Source organism: Jaculus jaculus, chromosome 9, assembly GCF_020740685.1.
Source record: "Jaculus jaculus isolate mJacJac1 chromosome 9, mJacJac1.mat.Y.cur, whole genome shotgun sequence".
Taxonomy (NCBI): Eukaryota; Metazoa; Chordata; class Mammalia; order Rodentia; family Dipodidae; genus Jaculus; species Jaculus jaculus.
The window spans coordinates 138,004,152-138,029,926 of record NC_059110.1 but is presented as its reverse complement, the minus strand read 5'-3'; the positions used below and the strand labels follow the sequence as shown (position 1 = coordinate 138,029,926).

Below are 25,775 nucleotides of genomic sequence, written 5' to 3'. Positions count from 1 at the left end.
CTGACTCAAACCGCCACATTCCGCCCCTGGCCTCCATAGACTAATAACCATATGTGATGTAAAATGCAATACATTTACCCAACTTTAAAGGCCCCATAGTTTTTTAATCAATTTCAATGATGTTCATACATCCCCATAATCCAAGGTCTTTTAACTGAGCCATAATACCAAAAAATAACCTCAAAAAAAACCCATAATGGCACAGAAACATTCACATTGCAAAAGATGGCATTGGGCATAGCAAAGAAATACTCAACCAATACAAGATTTCAAAAGGGCAGACATCAAACACTGTAGCTCCAAGTCCAACAACTCTAGTCAATGACAGATCTCCAAGTTTGATAATTCTAACCAGCAACAATTCTCTGGAGTTCCAATTCCACCCCTCCAGCTAGGCTACTCACAGTCCTGGAAAACTTCATCCGAGGTTGACAGCTTTCCTTAGCAGCTGTCTCATGGTCTTGGCATCTTCACTGGGTCTCCACTGAAATCCACAGTTCATCCTCATGGCCCCATGGGGGTTCCATGTAGGCACCTAGAAAACCTGCTTCACACTGCCCATGACCATTTCCAAAACACAAGACTGTGTTGCAAACTCAATGACCCTCTTTCCTGCATTTCTTATACTCCACAATACCAGGTAGGGTGCCGATTTGTTAACCCAGGGTGAGGGGCGGGGGGAAATAAAGCAGATTTTGAAGAACAGGACACTCCCTTGAGCACTCAGGCCCCTTCAAAAGAGTCTACATTCTTCCTATTGCCCCAGTGCAGGTCAGCTGGCCCAGTCTCAATGGCTGTAATCTCTCAATTGCAGCTGAATGAGCAACAGTACATCCAAAGATTTTTCTTTCTGTGCCATATCCCTCTGCTCACAACAGTCCATTTCTACGCAAAACAACCCTGTACAACTTCTTAGGACATGGACATAAGAGCGAGCTTTTCACATAAACTGCCTCTAGCCCAGTCCAAGCAAGTCTCTTTCTCACCCTCATAAGCCAAACCACACAGGTCATAGTTCTTACTGCATTCAGGTCTTTCAACTCTGACCAAAAGAGTCCATCAAGTTGTATGTAAAGCACTGCAAGGCATCTCTTAGGTCAAGGTTTCAAATCCTCCCACATTCCTCTTGAAAATCAGCTCCAAAAGGCCAAAGTCACACAGTCAGGTGTCTAGCAGCAATCCCATTCCTCGGTACCACTTTACTGTTGCAGAGGTTCACATTGCTGGTAATCGCCCAAGCAAGAGGAGCTTGTGGGAAAAAAAGAGGTTTATTTTGGCTTACAGGCTCAAGGGGGAAGCTCCATGATAGTAGAGGAAAACGATGGCATGAGCAGAGGGGGACATCACCCCCCGGCCCATATAAGGTAAACAACAGGAAGAGGAGAGTGCCAAACACTAGCAAGGGGAGCTGGCTATAACACCCATAAGCCCGCCCCCAACAATAAACTGCCTCCAGGAGGCATTAATTCCTAAATCTCTTACCAGCTGGGAACCTAGCATGCAGAACATCTAAGTTTATGGGGGAACACCTGAATCCAACCACCATACCAGCTTTTTTCTTATTTTTATTTATTTTTTAAAACATTTTATTTAGTTAGTTGCTTGTGAGGAAGAAGCAGATAAAGAGGGAGGGAGAATGGGCACATCAGGGCCTCTAATTACTGCAGCTGAACTCCAGATATATGCACTACCTTTTGCATCTGGCTTTATGTGGGTACTGAGGAATTGAACCTAGGTTTTTAGGCTTTGCAGGCAAATGCCTTAACCACTAAGCCATCTCTCCAGCCCTATCCTTATTTTTTAATAAGTCAAATTTAAAGTGGCAGTAGGCCAGGTTGAAGCAGTGGGCCCAGGCTTGTCCACATTTGTAATTCAGTGGTCAGATATGTAAAACATAGATTCAGCTCCTGCTGGGTCTTAGTACCTATGACCTTGACAGGGTGTGGAGTCAATTGTCTGAACAACAGGAGACTCAGGAAGCACAAGTACCAGGCCCTCTGCTAGATAAGACCACCCCCTCAAGGTTGCCACCCACTTCCCAGCAATGTGTCCCATATCTGGGCCAAGTACTAAGTGCCCAGGAGTGAAGACCAAGAAATTGGTATTCCTGAGGGAGCCAGTGGGCTGAAACCATCCTGTTAATGTTATTACCAGCTATCCTTGCTAATAAGCCGAGAAAGGGATGAGACATGTGTCTATATGTTCCTGCTCTGCCCCAAAGGCCTCAAAACAGCCAGCACCAGGTGCCCAGGGTCTGGTTCTGAGTCTCCTGCTGTGCTCCTGGGACTAGGGCCACATGGACATATTAGGAGAGTATAGGTGCCAGCTGGAAAGGGCTCCATTGACCACCTAGGCCAGTAAGTAATGCAGGAAAGCTATGATCCACCAAGTTCAACAAGTATTACTCAAGTTCATGGTGGGACATAAAAAAAAAAGGGAAGTGGCTCCTATATCAGAATATCAGTAAGCTAGCATGACAGGGAGGCAAGTGAGGGTAGATTTAGAATTTAGGCAGAAGCTCAGCTGGAAGCAGGGAGTCCTAGTCTCCACTGTGTCTCCTCAAGAATTGTCTCTGAATCACCAGGAAAGTGTCCTTTTAGTGGAGAAGCATGAGGATATGCCCAATATCTGTGCCTCTGAGTCAGGCACACCCAAGACTCACTCCTGGGGTTCCCCCAAACCCAGAACCTGAACCTAGATACAACCTTAGGCACAGCTGTATGGTGGGACATCCACAGATCAGCCTGGGCTTCTCAGAGTGCTGGTTTCATAAGTACAGGTGAGGGTCTGCAGAGACGGCCCACCTGTTAAGATACTTGCCTGCAAATCCTAACAACCCAGGCTCAATTCTTCTTTTTTCTGTAGTAGGGTCTTACTCTAGCCCAGGCTGACCTAAAATTCACTATGTAGTGTCTGGGTGACCTCAAACTCATGGTGATCCTTCTACCTCTGCCTCCCGAGTGCTGGGATTAAAGGCGTGCACCACTATGCTCAGCTTGAGGTTTGATTCTTCAATATCCACTTAAAACCAGTTGCACCCAGTGGCAAATACATTATTTGCAGTGGTGCACTCGCTCGTTCTCTTTCACTGTCTCTCTCCCTCTATGCTTTTAAATAAATAAATAAATGAAAATATTTAAAAACTACAGACTAGGGAATCAGATTTAGAGTATACAGATCCAGCTGTGGACCAAGGATACCAGCATGTGGGTGCCATATAGGTACAAGGACCTGATCAGGTGGCCAGGCGAGGTCATTAGAATCCACAGTGTTCCATACAGTCTCTGTGTGGAAAGTATAGACCACAGTGTGTAGGTATAATGGTACAGTGTCTCCCAGCCACTCCTCAGTGCCTCAGGAAAAGCTTAAGTAGAGATAGGTAGGAATGGTGAAGCAGGGACAAGGGCAGGAGTTTTGGCTAACTCTTCCAATTGTCCTTGCAGCTGCTCTGTTGAAAGCTAGGCCCTCTTCACGTACCCAGCCAAGGATCCTGCAAAGCTAGCCATACTTCTCTGCCTCTAGTGCCCACCGAGACTCCCTGTTCACTGCTCACACAGCCCCTGTGCGGAGGCAGAACAGGCTTTGTGCAGAGTATGCTACTCAACATCTACACCTAATCTCAGCTGGGATGGACTGGGCTGGACTGGGCTGGGCTGTGCGGGTGTGGGTTGGGCCTAGGTCATCCCCTGCTTCCAAGTCCACCATCCTCATCAACTCACTTGTAGTCCCAGGCCTTCCTGCTCTTTGCTGGGCATGAAGGCCAGTCTGAGGAAGCCATCTTGTGTCCACTAGGGAGCGGTGTTGTCCACCTGGGAGCTTTGGCTCCCTCTTGTGGAAGGCTGTACTGACCTGGCCTGTGGAAGGGCACTCTGCACCCTGTGGAGCCTACAGGCTTTGATCACAGCCTTCTGAAGGACTGGTACGGGCCTGGCGAACATATTCAGACAGCTCCTCGGATTTTCTTATTGTCTAAACTAGCTTTCTTTCCAGGACCATGGCATAGATGGATGAGGGTGGTCTGCAGGCATGGGGCAAGCACAGGGGTGGCTATGGAAGTGCTCATAGTTCAGAAGACATCCCTGAATGTGTTCTCAGGTTGTAGAATCTATTTGGAAGAGAAGTTTTACAAAGCTCTTTAATCAATCACATTTTACCAGCTGAGCTAAGAGAAGTTCACTACATGTCCCCCATGGGAGTGTGTAGTCAGAAATAGTGCCTATGCTGACCTAGGGCACCATCAGACCACTGGGTCATGCCAGGGCTGCTACTGGGAAGAAAGGTCCATGTCTAGAGAATAGATTTTCTCTTAAACCTCAGAGGTTAAGTTCTTCTAGAACTGTGTCAAAATGGTCCTTTCCTTATTTAAAACAATGTGAGAATCAAAAACTCTAATGTGGTGCTGAGAAGTGACAGAGGAGTGCTCAGCAATGCAATATCTCTATCACACCTTCCAAGGCTCAGGGTCTATTGTGGAAGAGGTGGCAGAAAGAATGTAAGAGCCAAAGGAAGGGTAGGACTCCTTACAACGTGCTCCTCCAGACACAAAATGGCCTGGATATCCATGACCTCACAGTGCCTCACACTACCTACACAAGACCATCATAATAGGAGGAAAAGATGATGACATCAAAATAAAAGAGAGTGACTGAGAGGGGGAAAGGATATGATGGAGAGTGGAGGTTCAAAGGGGAAAGTGGGAGAGGGAGGGAATTACCATGGAATATTGTTTACAATCATGGAAGTTGTTAATTATTAAAAAAAAAAAAAAAAAACTCGAATGTTCTGTAAGTCCCAGGCCTTAGAACTAACTGATGGGGACCCCAGGTGACCAGCCTTACTCTCTCCACCAGACCTCCCTTCTTCCAGGTCTGCCACCTCTCCTAGAACCATCAGGTCCTTTGTCCTCCAAAGGACACATCTGCAAGAGGGTGAAGCACAAATGCTCACACTGGAAATGTGTTGGGATTTGGGATGCTATGATGAGACCTGCTTGTGGGGCCACAGGACCTTCTCTGTCTAAGAGATGTCTCCTCTGTCATGTCATCCCATGAGCCTTTTAGTCCCTGTGGCCTACAGCATATACCAGAGGCATCTGTGCATGTCACCTACTTGCACAGTCACCCACATTTCCCAGGCTACCTGAGGAACTGTAGTGCCTGGAGGGTATAGGCATCTGCCAGCCCTGGGAGGACCAGGAAACAAAGCTAGAACAGGGCATGAAGGGCATTCTAGGGCATGGAGCTCAAGCACCTAGGACAGGGGCAGTATGGCAGAATGGCAGCTGGGCTGGGCCAGGGCCTGGTCTCTCCTATGCCTCTGTATTCATCCCACACCTTCCCTCATGCCACAACTGTTTCTGCATAGTAGTGGAGGGTGGGCCCAGAGTCCAAGCTGCGCTGAACAAGGAGCACCAAGTGCTTTCCGTAGACTCACATGTATACTTGACCTTGGCGTCGGTCTCCCTCAGCTTCCTCTGCTTTCCTTTGTACCTTCTCATAAGGGGGGACAACAGGGTGAGGGACGTCCAGCAGGTAGAGGGAAGGGAGAGCCAGAGTGGAGGAAAAGGCAGAGTTAGCCAGTCTGTGGGCAGCAGGGGAGGATGTGGGGAAGGACTCCAGCTAGCATAGGCCAGAGACCAAGGGCAAACAGGGACTACAGCAGTGAGAAATGGCAGTGGCCCAGTGGCAGGCCACACAGGGTCCAGGTCTCCTGGGTCTGGGGGCTGACTGGGGTTGATGCGGGGGGAGGCATTTGTCTTTGTTCCTGAAACAGAGCTAAGTGTAGGCCCTGGGGAAGCCCCCAGTTGGTATAAATGGATCCTCAATGTCTCCACTTTAAAGACACAGGAGCCCAGACTTCCAGGAGAAACTTGTGAGGAGGAGTGCTCAGGGGTGTGGTCTCACAGGGGCCACAGTCTAGAGGATGAGAAGCTGGAGCTGAGCAACCTAGGTCAGGCCTCAGCCCTAGAGTTGGGGAGTGTCTGCCTACTCCACTCCTGGGTGAGGTGGAGCCACCAAGGTCTGGGTGTTTTGCCCATCCTAATCACCCTTTGTCTTTCTTTTGGAGGTATGTCACCAGCAAAGCAGTCTGACATGTTGATTATTAAAGGGCAGGTGAGCAGCCATCTCTCTCTCATCCTCATTGTCTGGCATCTCACAGGGCTATCTGTGGGCTGGTTTTGTTTACAGGTCAATGGGAGACCTGCTGGTGCTGGAGACCAGGCAGAGTTCTCCAGTTGCCCCCAGCCAGGGGCACAGCCTCCACAGGCCTTATCTGTGCCCCACCTACAGAGGAAACTACAGGAAGCAGCCAGGAAAATCCTTAGACTCCACCTGGAGAGGGAGCAGCTGCTTGAGATGGGGAACCGGCTGCGTGCCCAGCTGGCCCACCCTACAGGTGAGTGCTTAGGAAGAGGACAGGGCCAGGCCACTGAGGGGTGGGGGTGTCATGGACCTGCCAGGGGAGCTTCCTGACTTGCCTGCCATGAGCCTGGAGGCAGAGGGAGGGCTACAGTCTGGCTTCTTGGGAAGACGAGTGGAGCCTACCAGATGCCCCTGGCACAGAACAGGGATTCATCTCAGAGCTGAGTATCCCCTGATCCACTGTTCTACCACATGTGTCGATCTTATGTGGCAAACAGCAAGGCAACTCCAGGCCAACCCTCTGTGGGTGCCCCTGTGCCTGCAGACATCCAACTGACTTTCTAGGAGAAGCAAACACTTGAGTCCCAAACTCTTTCAAAGAGATGCCAAAAAAAAAAAAAAAAAAAAAAAAGCATGGTGGCACAAGCCTTTAATCCCAGCACGCAGGAGGCAGAGGAAAGAGGATTGCTGTGAGTCCAAGGCAGCCTGAGACTACATAGTGAGTTCCAGGACAACCTGGGCTAGAATGAGGCTCTACCTCAAAAACAAAACAAAAACCTAAACTAAAAGAGAAAGATGCAAGACAGCTTAGCACACAGGAGGCTGAAATAGGGGGATCATCACATCATATGCTACCACACCCAGCTAGACTAGCCTGAGCCACATTATTAGTTCCATGCTGGCCTGGTCTATAGTTTGAGACCTTGTCTCAAAATAATAATAATAAATAAGTAAACAAATAAATAAGATGCAATACAAGCCAGATGTGGTGGCACATGCCTATAATCCTAGCACATGTGAATGCAGGGCATCGAGCCTCATGCGTCAACCCCAATCTCAGCTCAGCAACTTTCAGGACCAGCATCAGTAGAAACTACTCAGCTGTCTTCCTCTGATTCATAACCAGAAGGGAGAGGTGTTTCTCTGGCGCTTCCAGTACAACTTCCTCCAAGTGCAAAAAGAACCCCAACCTCATTTCTTTTCTTTTCTTTTTTTTTTTTTTTTTTTTTTTTTTTGGTTTTTTGAGGTAGGGTCTCACTCTGGCTCAGGCTGACCTGGAATTCACTATATAGTCTCAGAGTGGCCTCGAACTCTCGGCGATCCTCCTACCTCTGCCTCCCGACCAACCTCAATTCTTATAAAGACTGAGGCTGCTGTCACACTCCTCCCACCTCTGATGCTGAGCTGTCAGCATCCACAGTGGCATCAGCAGCTAGAGCTCCAGTTTCTCTCTCAGTTCTTCTACCCAGCCACCGCTCCCTCTCCCACTTGAACTTTGCTGTTCTTCCACCTTGGCTTCCATGTCTATGCAAGGCTTTACCACTACTGCCACAGATGGTAGTCATGCTTCCCTTCTGCACAGGGAGCCTGTGACCTTTTTTTTTTTTTTTAAAAAAAAAGTATTTATTTGAGAGAGAAGAAAGGAAGAGGAGAAGGAAGGAAAGAAAGAGACAGTGGGTACACCAGGACCTCCAGCCACTGAAAACAAACTCTAGACACATGAGCCACCCTGTGTATCTGACTTTACTTGGGTACTGTGGAATTGAACCCAAGTCCTTAGGCTTTTCAGACAAGCACCTTAACCACTGAACCATCACTGCAGCTCCACCTCTGACCTTTTATCAAGGCTTCCATTGCCAGCCTAGCCTTATGGACACATGGTATAGTGAGTTGCCCCTCTACCTACCCATCCATACAGTTGTGAAGGCTCTGCTGGGCCGATACATCCTGCCTTTGGTTTTTGTGTCACTATGTCCAAATATGGCTATACCCACTGTCCCATCTCCCTGGGCTGCTCCCTGTCTGCCTTATAGTGTCAGAGAGCCAACAGTCATAGTGACTAATGTCTTAAGGGTATAGCGATCTTAATATAATTTTTTTTTTTTTTTGAGGTAGAGTTTCCCTGTAGCCCAGGCTGAGCTGACATTCATTCTATAGTCCCAGGCGGCCTCAAACTCAACCTCTGCCTCCTAAGCGTGTACGACCATCCTCGGCTGGTACTTTTCTGACTTTTCTGACTTGATACCTTTTCTTTGGGGGTGGGGTTATTAAGGTAGAGTTTCACTCTAGTCCAAGGTGACCTGGAATTTACTATGTAGTCTTGGGGTAGCCTCGAACTCATGGCAATCTTCCTACCTCTGTCTCTCAAGTGCAGGGATCTTTTTGTTTTGTTTTGTTTTGTTTTTCAAGGTAGGTTCACTCAAGCTCAGGCTGACCTGGAATTCACCATGGAGTCTCAGGGTGGCCTCAAACTCGCGGCCATCCTCCTACTTCTGCCTCCCAAGTGCTGGGATTAAAGGCGTGCGCCACCACGCCTGGCACACTCTTGCATTCACAAAAAAAAAAAAAGATCACAAGCCGGGCGTAGTGACACAGCCTTTAATCCTAACACTCGGAAGGCAGAGATAGGAGGATTGCCGTGAGTTTGAGGCCACCCTGAGACTCCCATGGTGAATTCCAGGTCAGCCTGAGCTTGAGTGAGACCCTACCTTGAAAAAAACAAAACAACAACAACAAAAAAAAAAAAAAACCAAGAGTGAGAGAATTAGCATGTCAAGGCCTCCAGCCACTGCCATCCAATTCCAGATGCATGTCCCCCTTGTGCCCATGTGTGACCTTGTGTGCTTACGCGACTGTGCATCTGGCTTACGTGAGACATAGAGATTCACAGTGATCCTTCTACCTCAGCCTCCTGAGTGCTGGGATTAAAGTCATACACCACCTCCATACTTGGGTTATTTTATATTTTTATTTGTTGTTGCAGTGATGGAGATGGAACCCCGGCTATATACATCAGGCAAGCACTCTACCACTGAGCCATGTCCCCAGCTCTTGATTTTTGGAGACAAATTCCACCATATAATATAGACCACTGCCAGGCATGGTGGTGCACACCTTTAATCCCAGCACTCAGGAGGCAGAGGTAGGAGGATCACTGAGAGTTTGAGGCCTTCCTGAGACTACATAGTGATTCCAGGCCAGCCAACTACAGCAAGACCCTTCCTCAAACTCCCCCCCCCCCCGCAAAAAAAATATATGATAATAATGATATAGCCCAGCCTAGCCTAGAACTCAAGATCCTTCTGTTTAGCCCAAGTATGGGTTTACAGGTAGATGCCATCACACCCAAGTCTTTTGCTGCCTTTTCTTTTCTTTTTTTTCTTTCAAGGTAGGGTCTTGCTCTAGCCCAGGCTGACCTGGAATTCACTCTATAGCCTTCAGGATGGCCTCAAACTCATGGTGATCTTCCTACCTTAGCTTCCTACATGCTGGAATTAAAGGCATGTGCTACCACACCCAGCCCATTTTCATTTTTCTCTGTAGTGATTTTTCTTCCATTTAAATTTTTTTATTTGCAGAAAGAGAGAGATAGAGAGAAGATAGAATGGGTATACCAGAGCCTCTAGCCATTGCAGATGAACTCTAGATGCATGTACTACCTTCTGCATCTGGCTTTACATAGTGTGGTGGTTTGATTCAGGTGTCCCCCATAAACTTAGGTATTCTGAATGCTAGGTTCCCAGCTGATGGATATTTGGGAATTAATGCCTCCTGGAAGGAGTGTATTGTTGGGGGCGGGCTTAAGGGCTTTATAGCCAGTTTCCCCATGCCAGTGTTTGGCACACCCTCCTGTTGCTGTAGTCCACCTTATGTTGGCCAGGGGGTGATGTCCACCCTCTGCTCATGCCATCGTTTTCCCCTGCCATCATGAAGCTTCCCCTCAAGCCCGTAAGCCAAAATAAATCTCTTTTTCCCAGAAGCTGCTCTTGGTTGGGTGATTTCTAACAGCAATGCGAACCGGACTGCAACACATAGGTACTGGTGAACGAACCCCAGACCACAGAGCCATCTCCCTAGCCCTAAAAAGTAGCTTCAAACTTTCAGAGATCCTCCTACCTCTGCCTCCATACCTTACATTGTAATTCAAGCTCTCAGGAGACTGAGGCAGACGAACTTAATTCAAGGGTGGCCTAGGCTACATACAGAGTAAGACAGTTTTATTTTTATTTTTTTTGACAGTTTTTTTAAACAAACAAGTAAAAAAAAACAAACATGCTGGTCATGGTGGCACATACCTTTAATCCCAGCACTCAGGAGGCAGAAGTAGGAGGATTGCTGTGAGTTTCAGGCTACTCTGAGACCACATAGTGAATTCCAGGTCAGCCTGAGCTAGAGACCCTATCTTGAAAAAAGCAAATAAAAGACTGGAGAAATGATTTAGTGGTTGAGGCATTTGCCTGCAAAGCCAAAGGAACTAGGTTGGATCCCCCAGGATCCACGTACTCCAGATGCATGAGGTGGTACATGCATGTGGGGTTCGTTTTCAGTGGCTGAAAGCCCTGATATGCCTATTCTTTCCCCCTCTCTCTGTCTCTCTCTCTCAAATAAGATAAGTATTTTTAAAAGTTAAAACAATAACAACAACAACAAAATAAACCAGGTGTGGTGGCATCCATCTTTAATCCCAGCACTAGTGAGGCAGAGGTAGTATCACTGTGAATTTGAGTCCAGCCTGAGAGTACAGAGTGAGTTCCAGGTCAGCCTGGGCTAGAGTGAGACCCTACCTTGAAAAAAAAAAAAAACAAAAAAACAGGGAAAAAAGGGCTGGAGATATGGCTCAGCAGTTAGGTGGACTTCTGTGCAAGCAGAGAGGCTGAGGGGGTCTAAACCTGGCCATGTTCAAATCTTCAGATCCCATAGAAACAGCTGGGCATGGCTACACAAACTTGTAATCCTAGTCCTACAAAGGGGAGTAGAGACCAAGGAATCACCCAGCTCACAAAAAACACCATGCTCCCTATCAGTAAGAGACTCCTGCTCAAAGAACTGGCAGGAATGCTATATGGAGTGGGATAACCCCCCCCACACACACACACAGGCAAGTGTGGTATACAATGAACACACACACATTACATACACACAAAAATAGCTGGACATGTAGGCTCACACTTTTTTTGGAGGGGGGGGAATTTTTTTTTTTTTTCAGGCAGGGTTTCACTGTAGCCCAGGCTGAGGTAGGAGGCTCACTGTGAGTTTGAAACCAACCTGGGTTACAGAGTAAATTCCAGGTCATTCTGGGTTGGCAAGCTTCTGTAATTCTAGCACATCTATGACAAGAAAGGAAGCAAATACAGGAGGCTATCTCTGAAGCTTACAAATGGAGCAGTGAAAAAGAAAAAGACCCTACCTCAAACAAGGTATAAGGCAATGCCAGGCGTATGCCTTTAATCCCAGCACTCAGGAGGCAGAGGTAGGAGTATAGTGGTGAGTTCAAAGCCACCTTGAGACTACATAGTGAATTCCAAGTCAGCCTGGAACAGAGTGAGACCCTACCTCAAAAAAAAAAAAAAAAACAATAAAAAAAAAAAGTATAAGGCAAGGATCAACTGACCTGAAAGTTTTCCTCTGTCTTTCACAAACTGGCCATGGCACATGTGCACACACACACATCAAAATGTTTAAAAATTGTAGCCGGGCATGGTGGCACATGCCTTTAATCCCAGCACTTGGGAAACAGAGGCAGGAGGATCACCATGAGTTCAAGGACACCCTGAGAATACATAGTGAATTCCAGGTCAGCCTGACCTAGAGTGAGACCCTACCTTGAACCCCCCAAAAAAGTATAAAAATTTTTAAAGCCAAAAAAAAGTGTAGAAAAACAAAATGATTAACTGGGGCTGGAAGGGTGGCTTAGCTTTGCAGTTAAGGTGTTTGCCTGCAAAGCCAAAGGACCCAGGTTCCATTCCCCAGAACCCACGTTAGCCAGGTGCACAAGGAGGCACACACATTAGAAGTTCCTTTGCGGTGGCTGGAGGTCCTGGTGTGCCCATTCTCCTCTCTCTCCCTCTTTCTCTGTCGAATAAATAATTTTTTAAATAAAATTTAAAAAAAATGATTAACTAGAGTTAATCTTCATTTTGTTGAAAGTGCCACCTGTGGGCCAGGTGTGGTGGCACACGCCTTTAATCCCAGCACTTGGGAGGCAGAGATAAGAGAGGTAAGAGACTACATAGTGAATTCCAGATCAGCCAGAGCTAGAACAAGACCCTACCTCGAAAAAGCAAAAAAAAAAAAAAAAAGAAAGAAAGAAAGAAAGAAAAAGAAAATGCCACCTCTGTCCTTCAGTGTGTATATTCTCTCATCAGCCTGTGCATACACTGCCCATGCACACCTTCACACAGGGTTTGTGCACACATCTTTTTTGTTTGTTTTGGTTTGGTTTGTCTTTAGAGGTAAGGTCTCGCTCTAGCTGAGGCTGACCTAGAATTCATTATGTAGTCTTACAGTGGCCTCAAACTCACAGAGATCCTCCTATCTCTGCCTCCTGAGTGCTAGGTTTAAAGGTGTGTGCCACCAGGCCTAACCTCTATGCACACATCTTGTATACACACACAGCCTGCTTTCCCTCTGAACATTTCAGGTCATTTCTGAACATTTCAGGTCCTTAGCAAGTTGATTCTTAGAAGAGATGGTACAGTGGCGTCATTGGTTTCTTCCTCTTTCTCCTGGCCTGTTGGTGGCATCTGGATTTCCTCTCCTCTGCCAGCAATTCCAAGTCTCATGTAGAGTGCATCCTCATGAGCTGGGAAGTGCTGGGAGAAACTTATACAGCAGTAAATCAAAATTCCTCTTTAACCACAGACTCACAAAAAGTAAATTCTCATTAGCAAATCTCTTGTTTTGGCCAGTCATCATAGATAAAAATTCTTTTTTTAATATGTATGTCTTTTAATTTATTGTGTGTTCTTCCCCCCACCCCAGGTAGGGTTTTGCACTCATGAGTGGGTTTGTCATCTATATATATTTTTTGGGTGGCCGAGGTGTGTTCATTATGATAGGAAAGACTACTCCCTAGGAATTTTAACAAACAAGAACATTTTGCTGGGAGAGTAAGACACTAGGATACAAAATTACAAGTGTTTTAACTCTAGGTCTGTCCTCAGCTCCTCAAGAAGCAAGTGGAAAGACAGTTGAAGCAAAGAGGCAATTCCGTAAAACTAGACTTCGAAACCCTACAAATTTGATTAAAATCTAAAACTTGTTTTGCTTTAAAAAGTTTTAATATATCAAAAGGCCTGCGTTAGTGACATGCTAAATTCCACCAAAAAATAACCCTAACACCCCCTTGTCAGTAACAATGTTCAAGCTGACTAGCCAACTCATACTTCTAAACCCTCATGTGGACAAGTGCATGTGTGTCTTTTAGAGTTAGGCATGGGGCTCAGAGACTGCAAGTAATGTGTACCTATCGCCTGCAAAAAATGGGCATGGAAATCCTGGTAAAATGAGGAACAGTCCCAAATAACCAATTTTTGTAGTACTGTGTTCCCCACTGCTACTTCCTTTACTTACAAAGGGGACCCTTGAACCAAATAATTTACCTCACATTTGGCACTCAGTGATCAGTATGTTTGTTTTCTTCTTTAGAAAAACACACATATCCACAACCCTTATATAATTTTTTGTTTTTACATTTAAATATAATACTACTTTGCTCTGTGTTATAAATGGAGAACCAAGCAGTAAAGAACTTCTCTTTTTTTTTTTAAATATTTTTTGTCCATTTTTTATTTATTTATTTGAGAGTGACAGACACAGAGCGAAAGACAGATAGAGGGAGAGAGAGAGAGAATGGGTGCGCCAGGGCTTCCGGCCACTGCAAGCGAACTCCAGATGCGTGCGCCCCCTTGTGCGTCTGGCTAACGTGGGACCTGGGGAATCAAGCCTCGAACCGGGGTCCTTAGGCTTCATAGGCAAGTGCTTAACCGCTAAGCCATCTCTCCAGCCCCTTTTCTTCTCTTAAGGTAGGACAGCCATCTGTTACCGCTGAGCTGCTGTTTGTGAAGGGTGTGTGTGGTTCCAAGCAAAAGAAACACAAGGGTTAAACTAACCCCCAGTTCTTGCTGTTCTCCTAACTTCCACTTGTAAGCGTTGGTTTAATCTTAAGAATTTAAGTTTCCCACCAAGGAGACATGCCATCTTAAGTAGTCAGGCCTGCCCTTTCAGCTATCCTTTAGAGAAAGTTCCTTCCTCCTTCAAACACTGCTTTGTGTGGAGGTGACATCTACCAGACAAGCACACCTCCAGAGAGAAGCGTCACCACCTTTCCCTGCCCCCACCCACACATTAGAAAGGAAGAAAATGGGGGCTGGGTACCTGGGAGATTAAGGACTTGATCCCTCCATCCTGACCAAGGAAAGCAAGGTTCACTGGGCATGAGGAATAAAAAGACCTTGAAATCCCACTTTTGAGTAATGAGGATAATTAAGACAACTGGGAGAGAGAGAGTTGCAGTGGGATGAAGAGCTGGGAAGGGCTCAGTCGCTGGAAGCATCGTCCCCTTAGTTTTTGTACTGGAAGGGCTCGTGGCCAGTCTCGTTGAAACGTGTATGGATGATGGCCTCTGTCACTGCCAAGGGGTCGCAGTTGGCAGAAGGGCGCCGGTCTTCGAAATAACCCCTCTTCTCCTGGCCGATAGACCAGGGAATGGGGATGCTAGTGCTGCAGTTGGCAACACTGGTGGAAAAGTCATTGATGTTGGAGGTCTCATGGAAGCCAGTCAGGCGCCGGGCATTGCGCAGGCCTCCCTTGGGATGGTAGGATGTGGTACTGGTGCCGCTTGCTGAGTTTCTCAATGGCCTCCTCAATGTACTTCAGACCATTCTCCTCCCGCGTAGCCTTTGAGCTAAAGTTGGTATGGCAGCCTGTGCCGTTCCAGTTCCCAGGAATGGGCTTAGGATCAAAGGTTGCTATCACGCCAAAGTCTTCACATACACGATGTAAGATTAAGCGGGCCACCCACAGGTGATCTCCCAGGCGGATTCCTTCACAGGGTCCAATTTGGAATTCCCACTGGGCAGGCATGACCTCGGCATTTGTTCCTGAGATCTTGACTCCAGCATACAAGCAGGCCCAGTAGTGAGCCTCCATGATATCTCTGTCATAGGCTTGTGTGCTTCTACGCCACAGTAATACGGGCCTTGGGACCCAGGGAAGCCCTTGGAAGGCCAACCAAAGGGGTCCCTATGAGAGTGTAGTCTTGCTCCATTCCAAACCAGGGGTGCTGATTGCTGACTATGTCCATGATCTGCTTATAGGTGTGCCTTAAATTGGTCTCTGCAGGCTTCCAGTTATACTTGAAAACTTCACAGAACACCAACTTGTTGGGATCCTTCCAGAAAGGGTCATGAAACATGGCAACTGGGAGGAGGTACATGTCACTGTTGGAGCCTTCAGACTGGAAAGTGCTAGAGCCATCAAAATTCCAGTCCAGCAACTCTTCTACACACCTGGGCTCACAGTCCAGGGTGCGGGGCTTTCAGTGCAGTCCTTCTCCAGTACCATCGGTCCAGACATACATGGTTGGGACCTTCTCACCCTGAGGCAGGGCCATGTGCATCTGCTTGATGCCTTTGTTCCTGCTGAGTCTTTGATTCACCTATAAATAATTTGAGAAAAAGTACCTACCTTAGCTGGGTATGGCAACATGCCTTTGATTTAAGCATTCCAGATGCTGAGGCAGAGGGATTATGAGTTCAAGGCCAACTATAGTCTGGAGTAAAAAAGAAGATATTTAAGGTTCTGGCTTAGTTTGTATTTGCCATGGTTACAGTTGATCCAGATCCAGACCCGTCCCTAAGCACAGATTTTCTAGTTGTGGGGTACTTGTGCACATCTGTTAGGCTGACATGGGCATCTGAAATCCAGTGGTTCAACTGCATTAATTTGGAATAGCTTTGGCATAGAATTCTGCTTATACCTAGTTGAATGTGGTCTCCTTGACTGCGGTGTCTCCTTAGTTTCTTCCTGGCCCAGGTCTTCCTCAGCAGGCTTCTTCAGACTTCACAGAGGCCATCCCTTCTGGAGCAGGGGGTGCTTTGGATGGAAATGAGCCTGTGGTTAGTTCTCTGTGGTTTTCCTTTGGCAGTTCCTTCAGGAAGGGCCTGTGGGCAGAGAGCCCACCTCCTAAGGTCTCTGTGCATGCCTGAAAGTGACTTTGTTTTCACTGCTGACCAGAATAGTAGATGAGCTAGAACTAGAACTCTTGTATTTCTTTTTTTTTTTAATTTATTTTATTTATTTATTTATTGGAGAGCGACAGACAAAGAGGCCGAGAGAGAGAGAGAGAGAGAGAGAGAATGGGCACGCCAGGGCTTCCAGCCACTGCAGACGAAATCCAGATGCGTGCGTCCCCTTGTGCATCTGGCTAACATGGGTCCTGGGGAATTGAGCCTTGAACCGGGGTCCTTAGGCTTCTCAGGCAAGCGCTTACCGCTAAGAGTTCTCCAGCCCAGAACTCTTGTCTTTTTTCACTCCTTTTCTTAAGTTGATTTGGCTATTTTGCTTTTTTGGACTGACTGGCATATATATATCTTGATTCTTTGTTGTATGCATGTCTCAAGGTGTAAATTCTCATGAGAGTTTGGCTTTGGTCATGTCCCAGGGACATTCCGGCTGGAGTTACTGTGTAACTAATTTTGAGATGGTCATCTCTGTAGACTCAGGTTTCTAGTTCACCCTTGTTATCTAGAAGGGAGTTTCTGCTTTTGATTTCCTGCCATTGGACAACTATGTTAAATATACTTGTATTCTAACATAATATTTTTCACTCTTCAGTTTGTCCTGCCACGATATAGTAGAACCGCCACTGCTCATGCCTGTCTGCCTGTTTCTCCTCCTCCCCTTGGTGTGTGGTTATTGTGCCACATCTCCGAGATAAGAACAAGCAGTTTGTGGCAGTTACAGCTGATCATAGCTCACACTGTGTCCACGACAGTATCCATATGTTAAAAATAATTTTCAAGACAAAAACATGGCTCTCATTCTCTCTCTTGATCTGCTTCTCTCTTACACACACAAATAGATAAAATGAGTTTTCTAATTTTATTTATTTATTTGCAAGCAGAGCAAGGGAGCGAGAGAGAGAAGAGAGACAGAGAAGAAGATAGACAGAGAGAGAATGGGCATGCCATGGCCTGTAGCCACTGCAAATGAACTCCAGACACATGTGCCCCTTGTGCATCTGGCTTATGTGGGACCTGGGGAATTGAACCTGGGTCCTTTGGCTTTGCAGGCAAATGCCTTAACTGCTAAGCCATCTCTCCAGCCCATAAATAAAATAATTTTAAAAAATAACTTAACTTACTGATTTAAAAAAAACATTTTATTGACTGTTTCCATAAGCATAGACAATAAACCATGAAAATTCCCTCCCCCCACTCCTGTTCTCCCCCCTCTCAAATCCACCCTCTTGAATCCCTTCCCCTTTCCAATTAGTCTCTTTTATTTCTTTTTTTTTTTTTTTTTGAGGTAGGGTCTCGCTCTAGTCCAGGCTGACCTGCAATTCACTATGTAGTCTCAGGGTGGCCTTGAACTCACAGTGATCCTCCTACCTCTGCCTCCCAAATGTTGGGATTAAAGGCGCACCCCACCACACCCGGCGCGAATTAGTTTCTTCTTTTAACTTTTTATTATTATTAACAACATATTATGTATGGGTACATCATGTGTTAATAGCCTCTTTTCCCTAATCCCTAACCCCATTCTTCTGGGGACCCTCCTCAGTGGGGTTGCAGGTATTCCCTATGATGTTGTGCATTATGCGTTCTGGTGGCAGCAGTCATTTTTTTTTTTAATTTTTATTTATTTATTTATTTATTTATTTATTTGAGAGTGACAGACACAGAGAGAAAGACAGATAGAGAGAGAGAGAGAGAATGGGTGCGCCAGGGCTTCCAGCCTCTGCAAACGAATTCCAGACGCGTGTGCCCCCTTGTGCATCTGGCTAACGTGGGACCTGGGGAACCGAGCCTTGAACCGGGGTCCTTAGGCTTCACAGGCAAGCACTTAACCGCTAAGCCATCTCTCCAGCCCAACAGCAGTCATTTTTGTGGGGAGGGAATAACTCTGGGCATGATGTCTCAACCTGTGACTGTTACAATCTTTTTGCTCCCTCTACCACAAAATTCCCTGAGCCATGGTGGGTGAGTCTACTTCAGGGGCTGGGGATTTAACTCAGTGGATGAGCATTTGCCTAGCAAGTACAAGGCACTGGGTTTGGTCCTCAGCACCAGGAAGTGGGGGGAGGGGACATTAAGTCTGCTTCATTGATGAGCTGTTAGGAGCCTCTGGATTTCTGCTTTGATTAGTGCTGAGAATCTTAAGGGTCTGTCTCCTTCACCCTGGCATTGATTATCAGGTTCACCATGGAAGCAGCACCCTTGCTTATCTCCCCAACTCCTCCGTGGTTTCAGCTGTGGCTTGGCTAAAGTGCGAGGGGTTGTTTATCTTCTCAGGTCCTGCTACCTTTCCATGTGTGCACCCTCCAGATCAAGGGATTTGGGAATTAAAAAAAATTTTTTTTGAAGTTTTTAGGGCTGGAGAGATGGCTTAGTAGTTAAGGCACTTGCCTGCAAAGCCAAAGGACCCAGGTTCAGTTCCCAGGACCTCACATAAGCCAGATGCACAAGGTGGCACATGCATCTGGAGTTTATTTGCAACCGCTGAAGGTCCTGTGTGCCAATTCATTCTCTCTCTCCCTCTCTCTCTCTCAAATAAATGAATAAATAAAATATTTTAATTTTTTAAAAAATATGGGCTGGAGAGAGGCGGCTTAGCCATTAAAGGCACTTACCTGCAAAGTCAAAGGACCTAGGTTTGATTCCCTAGTACCCACATAAAGCCAGATGCACAATGTGGTGCATGTCTATGGAATTAGTTTGCGGTGGCTAGAGGCCCTGGTGCGCCCATTCTGTGTCTCTGCCTCTCTCTCACACACACACACAAATAAGAAATAAATAAAATAATTTTTAAAAGCATGGCTGTCTTGGGTGGTGGCCTGCTGTGTGTATTACAATCTCTTCTTTGGATGACTCTCTTCAGAGTTGCTGCCCAGCACTTTGCATAGGAGGCAAGTACACATGTGCAGAACTAACCAGTGTCACCCTGTTCCAGAAGCTCCTCCTCTGGCTCCTGGGCATGAGCTTCCTTGGCTATGGTAGGGACATTTTGCGCTTATTTGTGGCAAGAAATTCAATTTCCTCAAACCAGTGAAATATAGGACTGGGTGAATCTATTAGTTTTAATGTTGCTACACAATTATTACCTATCATCCAAGAATAGGAACTACCTTCTAGAACCAAATCACACAACTTTCAGTGGAACAATATACCCATGGAAGAAGGCCTTTCTACAATGTAATCTCTAGTATGGTGGAATTTAAGTCCATTAAGATAACATTTATTTATTTATTTATTTTTGGTTTTCCAAGGTAGGGTCTCACTTTAGCCCAGGCTGACCTGAAATTCACTATGTAGTCTCAGGGTGGCCTTGAATTCACAGCGATCCTCCTACCTCTGCCTCCCAATGTTGGGATTAAAGGTGTGTGCCACCACACCCAGCATACCATTTCTTTTCCTTTTTTTTTTTTTTTTTTTTAATTTGAAAGAGATAGAGAATAGGGACACCAGGGCCTCTAGCCACTGCAAATGAACTCCAGACATATGTGCCACCTTGTGCATCTGGCTCTACATGAATAATGGGGAATTGAATCTGTATCTTTAGGCTTTGCAGGCAAGCTCCTTAACAGCTGAGCCATCTCTCCAGCCCTGTTTGTTTTTGAGACAGGGTCTCATTCTAGACCAGGCTGCCCCAGAACTCATAGCAATCCTCCTGCCTCTATCTCCCGAGTGCTTGGGATTAAAGGCCTGTGCCACCATGCCCATCTCTCTGGGAGGTTTTTTGTGGGGGAGGGGCAAGCCCAACAGGCTGGCCTTTTTATTTTTATTTTTTCTGAATTAGGGCCTCACTCTAGCTCAAGCTGACCTGGAATTCACTCTGTAGTCTCAGGGTGGCCTTGAACTCACAGCTATCCTCCTACCTCCCAAGTGCTGGGATCAAAGGCATGTACCACCACGCCCAGCTTTTTTATTTTAATGAGAGAGAGCAAGAGGACAAGAAAGAATTGGCACACCAGGGCCTCTAGCCACTGTAATGGAACTCTGGATGCATGTGCCACCTTGTGCATGTTCTACCTTACGCATGCATCACCTTGTGCATCTGTCTTAGGTCGGATCTGGAGAGTCAAATATGGGTCCTTAGGCATTGCAGGCAAGCACCTTAACTATTAAGCCATCTCTTCAGCTTCATCTTTGGGAGTTTTACCTCAGCCTCCCGATTACTGGGATTAAAGGCATGCACCACCACGCCTACCTTGAAGACATGTTTAAGAATGGTACCTAGCCTGGCATGGTACACACGCCTTTAATCCTAGCACTTGGGAGGCTGAGGTAGGAGGATCACTGTGAATTCAAGGCCACCCTAAGACTACGTAGTAAAGTCCAGGTCAGCCTGGGCTAGAGTGAGATCCTACCTTGAAAAACCAAAGTAACAAACAAAAACATGTCTTCCAGGCCAAGCCTCAGTTACGTAATTGGTATTTTCACTCCAATCAGAACAAAGAGAGCTGGGCCTAGGGGCACACACCTTTAATCCCTGTACTGCTTGCTGGAGGCAGAGATAGAAGAATCTCTGTGAGTTCAAGGCTACCCTGAGACTACCTAGTTAATTCTACATCAGCCTGGACTAGAGAGAGATTGTACTTTGAAAAACAAAAACAGAACAAAGACAAACTTTCATTGAACTTACACAGAAAACTAAATTATCTGAAAGTGTGGGTTCTGGAGGACAAGGTCAGGGAAAACAACACTCAGAGATATTTATTCCAGTTCATAGAAGCAAACTGCCAAGTACTTGTGGAGCGCAGGCAGTTTCAGAGGATACAAAGAGCTTCTTTACGTATCTCAAACATAGGACAAAAGCTATCACTTGGTAGCAGAGCATATGCCTAGCACGTGCAAAGCCCTGGGTTCCATTCTCAGAAACATTCAACCCCCCCCCCCCACACACACACACAAAGCAAATAAATACATAGAAGAGAATCAAAGACTTTGCTGACAGGGCTGGAGAGATGACTCAGTGGTTAAGGCACTTGCCTGCAAAGACTAACAACTTAGGTTCAATTCCCCAGTACATACATAAAGCCAGATGCACATGCATCTGGACTTCATTTGCAGTGACTAGGGGCCGTGGCATGCCACCCCCCCTCAAATAAATAAGTAAAATAAAAAAGAAAGATCCTTTAAAAATAATGAGTAAGCCAGGCGTGGTGGCGCACGCCTTTGTTCCCAGCACTCGGGAGGCAGAGGTAGGAGGATCGCCACGAGTTTGAGGCCACCCTGAGACTACAGAGTGAATTCCAGGTCAGTCTAGGCTAGAGTGAAACCCTACCTCAAAAAACCAAAATAATAATAATAATGACTGAGCCTAAGTGTTACTAAGGAAGACTATCTACAGACACAAGGTAATGGCAAAGGCAATTTTCCATGCACTTTCAAGAATAGCCTTTAATCCCAGCATTTGGGAGGCAGATGTAGGAGGATCACCATGAGTTCAAGGCCACCCTGAGACTACAAAGTGAATTCCAGGTCAGCTTGGGCTAGAGTGAAACCCTACCTCAAAAAGAGAAGGAGGAGGAGGAGGGAAGAAGGAAGGAAGAAAGAAGGAGGAAGAAAGAAAAGTGTAACTGTAAAAGGAAATTTGAATGCTAACAATTTTTGGTACTTGAGAAATAAAGCTCACTGTAACCAGGCTGATCTTGAACTCACAGCAATCCTACTTCAGCCTCCTGAGTGCTGAGATTATGGGTGAGAGCTACCACTCCTGGTCTCAGGTCATATATGTTTTTGTTTTTTGTTGTTTTTTTTTTTTCATTTATTTGAGGTAGGGTCTCACTCTAGCTCGGGCTGACCTGGAATTTACTATGTAGTTTCAGGGTAGCCTTGAACTCTTAGCGATCCTCCTACCTCTGCCTCCCGAGTGCTGGGATTAAAGGCGTGTTATACCATGTCTGGCCTCAGATCATATATTTTTTCTTTTCTTTTTTTTTAGTAAAATGTTTACTTAAAAAAAAAAATTTAATAGCCAGGTGTGGTGGCACACCCTGAGACTCCATAGTGAATTCCAGGTCAGCCAGGGCTAGAGTGAGACCCTAACTCAAAAAACCAAAAAAAAAAAAAAAAAAAAAAAAAAAACCAAAAATTATTTTTTTTTATTTTGTTGTTTGTCTTTCTTTTCAATTTTTTTAACTGACAACTTCCTAATTGTAAACAGTATTCCATGGTAATGCCCTCCCTCCCCTTACTTTCCCCTTTGCAACTCCATTCTCCATCATGGCCCCTCCCCATCTCAATCGGTCTCTTTTATTTTGATGTCATGATCTTTTCCTCCTATTATGACGGTCTTGTGTAGGTAGTGTGAGGCACTGTGAGGTCATGGATATCCAGGCCATTTTGTGTCTGGGGGGACCAGGTTGTAAGGAGTACCCTTCCTTTGGCTCTTACATTCTTTCTGACACTTCTACCACAATAGACCCTGATGTGATAGAGATATTGCAGTACTGAGCACTCCTGTCGCTTCTTTCCAGCACCATGACGCCTTCTGAGTCATCCCAAGGTCACTGCCATCTGAAAAGAGAATATTCTCTACCAAAAGGGAGAGTAAAAGGGTATGAACATTAAGAGAAATGCTTACTGGGCAGTTTGATAAGCATAGTATATACATTTAGCCAGACAGCAGCAGATGTTACACCCATAGGGCTCATGATTACCCCTGTTTTAAGTTTTCAGTATCAGGGATGTATTCCCTCCCATGGAGTGGGCCTCCAGTCCAATTAGAGGGCAGTTGGTTTCCACCATGGCAGACATGCCACTAGTGCACCCATTGGCTCATTTGGCCTGGCTGGCCAATTATAAGGCTTGTAGTGTCCACTGCTGAGTATCTTCACTGGTGATTTCTCTTTCTCCCATTGAACTGCATGCAGAATGGCTTCTTCCAGCTTTCTGTCAGCTGGTCTATATGGAGGAGGTTACCAGCTTAGTTCCAGTAGGATTTCTCAGTGGCCTTGTAGCCCAAGTATGGGGAGTCTTCAGCAATAGGGTCTTATCATCAGATCATAGCTTAAGTGAACTACAACACTGAGTCACCTTTAATCCCAGCACTTGGGAGGCAGAGGTAGAGGGATTGCTATGAGTTCAGGGCCAGCCTGAGACTACAGAGTGAATTCTAGGTCAGCTTGAGCTAGTGAGACCATACCTCGAAAAAAAATTTTTTTTTGTTTGTATTTATTTATTTGAGAGAGAGAGAAAGACAGAGACAGAGAATGGTCACACCAGGGCCTTCAGCCATTGCAAATGAATTCCAGATGCATGTGCCATCTGGCATATGTGGGTACTAGGGAATCGAACCTGGGCCATTTGGCTTTGCAGGCAAGCACTGTAACCGCTAAGCCATCTCCCCAACCCCTGAAGCATTTCTTACAGTCATAACTTTTAAGTTTATCTTTGTGAACTTTGCCTCTTTTCTTTTTTTTTAAATATCTATTTATTTGAGTGAGAGACATTAAGAGGAAGATAGAGAAAGAATGGGTTGCCAGGGCCCTTAGCAACAGCAAATGAATTCCAGATGCATGTACCACCTTGTGCATCTGACTTTATGTAGGTACTGGGGAATCGAACCTGGGTAGTTATTAGGCTTTGTAGGCAAGTACCTTCACCACTGAACCATCTCTCCAGCACTCTTTCATTTTCTTTTTGGTTTTTCAAGGTAGGATCTCACTCTACCCCAGGCTGGCCTGGAATTCACTATGTAGTCTCTGGGTGGTCTTGAACTCATGGTGATTCTCCTACTTCTGTCTCCTGAGTGCTGAGATCAAAGGCATGTGCCACAACACCCAACTTTAAACTTTTTTATATTTATTTGCAAGCAAAGAGAAATAGAAGACAGATAGAATGTATGCAACAGAACCAGGTCCAATTCCCCAGTATCCACATAAAGCCAGATACACAAGGTGGTGCATGCGTATGGGGTTTGGTTGCAGTGGCTAGGGGCCCTGGCGATTCTATCTCTTTGAAATAAATTTAAAAAAAAAGGAATGGGCACACCAGGGCCTACAGCCACTGCAAATAAATTCCAGATGCATGCACCTCCTTGTGCATCTGGCTTTACATGAGCACTAGGGAATCGGCCTTGGGTCATTAAAGTCATTCTGGGATTGAAGGTGTGTGCCACCATGCCCAGCTTTTTTTTTTTTTTTTTTTTAAATGGAGGCTTGCTATGCTGGCTATGAACTTGTGTGGGCTCAAGTGATCCTCCTTCCTCAGTCTCCAGAGTACCAGGAATGGCAGTCTGTGGCTTCACATAGGTTGCTGCATTTGTGTGTTGCAGAGACCTGTCTTTGGGCTTGTTAGTCAGCATGCTCATCCTGCCCTTCTGAGCAGCTGTGTGAGGAATGCATGAGGCCAGGAAGTTGGGTTGTATGTTCTTGAGCTTTGCCAAGGGCTGGTGTGTCACAGTTCACATTTGACCCCACTCCAACCCTAAATTCCCTGGCATAGAAGTGACTTTGGTTCTAAAAAGAAATGGTTCTTTCTGAGTGTTGAGTTCAGCAGAGAAATCCAGAAGTGAAATACATGCATGACCCATTCTTTTCTGATCCTGTTTTCAGGGAGACCACCTCTTCGTCCAGTCCCTCCCATGCCCGAGGCCCAGGATCACCATGAAGTGTCTGCAGTGTCTTTGGAATGTGGTCCACCCTTGGGACAGTTGCAGCCTCACTTTATAACTCAGGTACCTCTCCTTTATCTGTGACTCTGCTTTGACATTTTCCCAGCTGCTCTAATATCCATTGTCATTGTAGAAACTCCAATAGGAAACATGAAAAGCCTGTGATTCTCAACAGCCCAACCGTCACCAATAACATTTCACTGTTTCCTCCTCTTTTGATTTTTGTTAGGATTAAAAAATATATATTTATTCATTTGCAAGCAGAGAGACAGAGAGTGAGAGAGAATGGGTATGTCAGGGCCTCCAGCAAACAAATTTCATATGCATGTACCACTTTGTGCATCTAGCTTTATGTGGGCACTAGGGAATCAAACTGGATCATTAGGCTTTGCAGGCAAGTGCCTTAGCCACTAAACAATCTCTCCAGCCCTTGTTTGAATTTTTAAAAATATTTTACTTGATTTGGAGAGGTGGATTAGTGGTTAAGGCATTTGTCTGCAAAGCCAAAGGATACTGGTTTGATTCTCCAGGACCCATGTAAGCCAGATGCACAAGGGGGACGCATATATCTGGAGTTCATTTGCAGTGGCTAGAGGCCCTGGTATGCCCATTCTCTCTCTCTGCCTCTTTCAAATAAATAAATAAATTTTTAAATATTTTATTTATTTATTTGAGAGAGAGAGAATGGGTGTGCCAGGGCCTCCAGCCACTGCAGATGAACTCCAGATGCATGCACCACCTTGTGCATCTGGCTTAAGTGGGTCCTGGGGCATGGAACCTGGGTCCTTAGGC

The 25,775-nt window shown here is 45.9% G+C and overlaps 1 protein-coding gene across 3 annotated transcripts in view; it reads left to right on the top strand.

Annotated features, from left to right (window-relative positions):
- Nucleotides 1–25,775, top strand: part of Ccdc57 (coiled-coil domain containing 57) — a 192,680-nt gene that overhangs the window by 99,568 nt on the left and 67,337 nt on the right. For 2 of the 3 annotated variants that reach the window (XM_045158322.1, XM_045158321.1), the window contains 2 exons: nt 6,189–6,396; nt 24,925–25,046. In XM_045158322.1, the coding sequence (XP_045014257.1) occupies nt 6,189–6,396; nt 24,925–25,046 (330 nt within the window). The remainder of the gene's footprint in view (nt 1–6,188; nt 6,397–24,924; nt 25,047–25,775) is intronic. The other variant, XM_045158323.1, reaches the window with a different exon arrangement.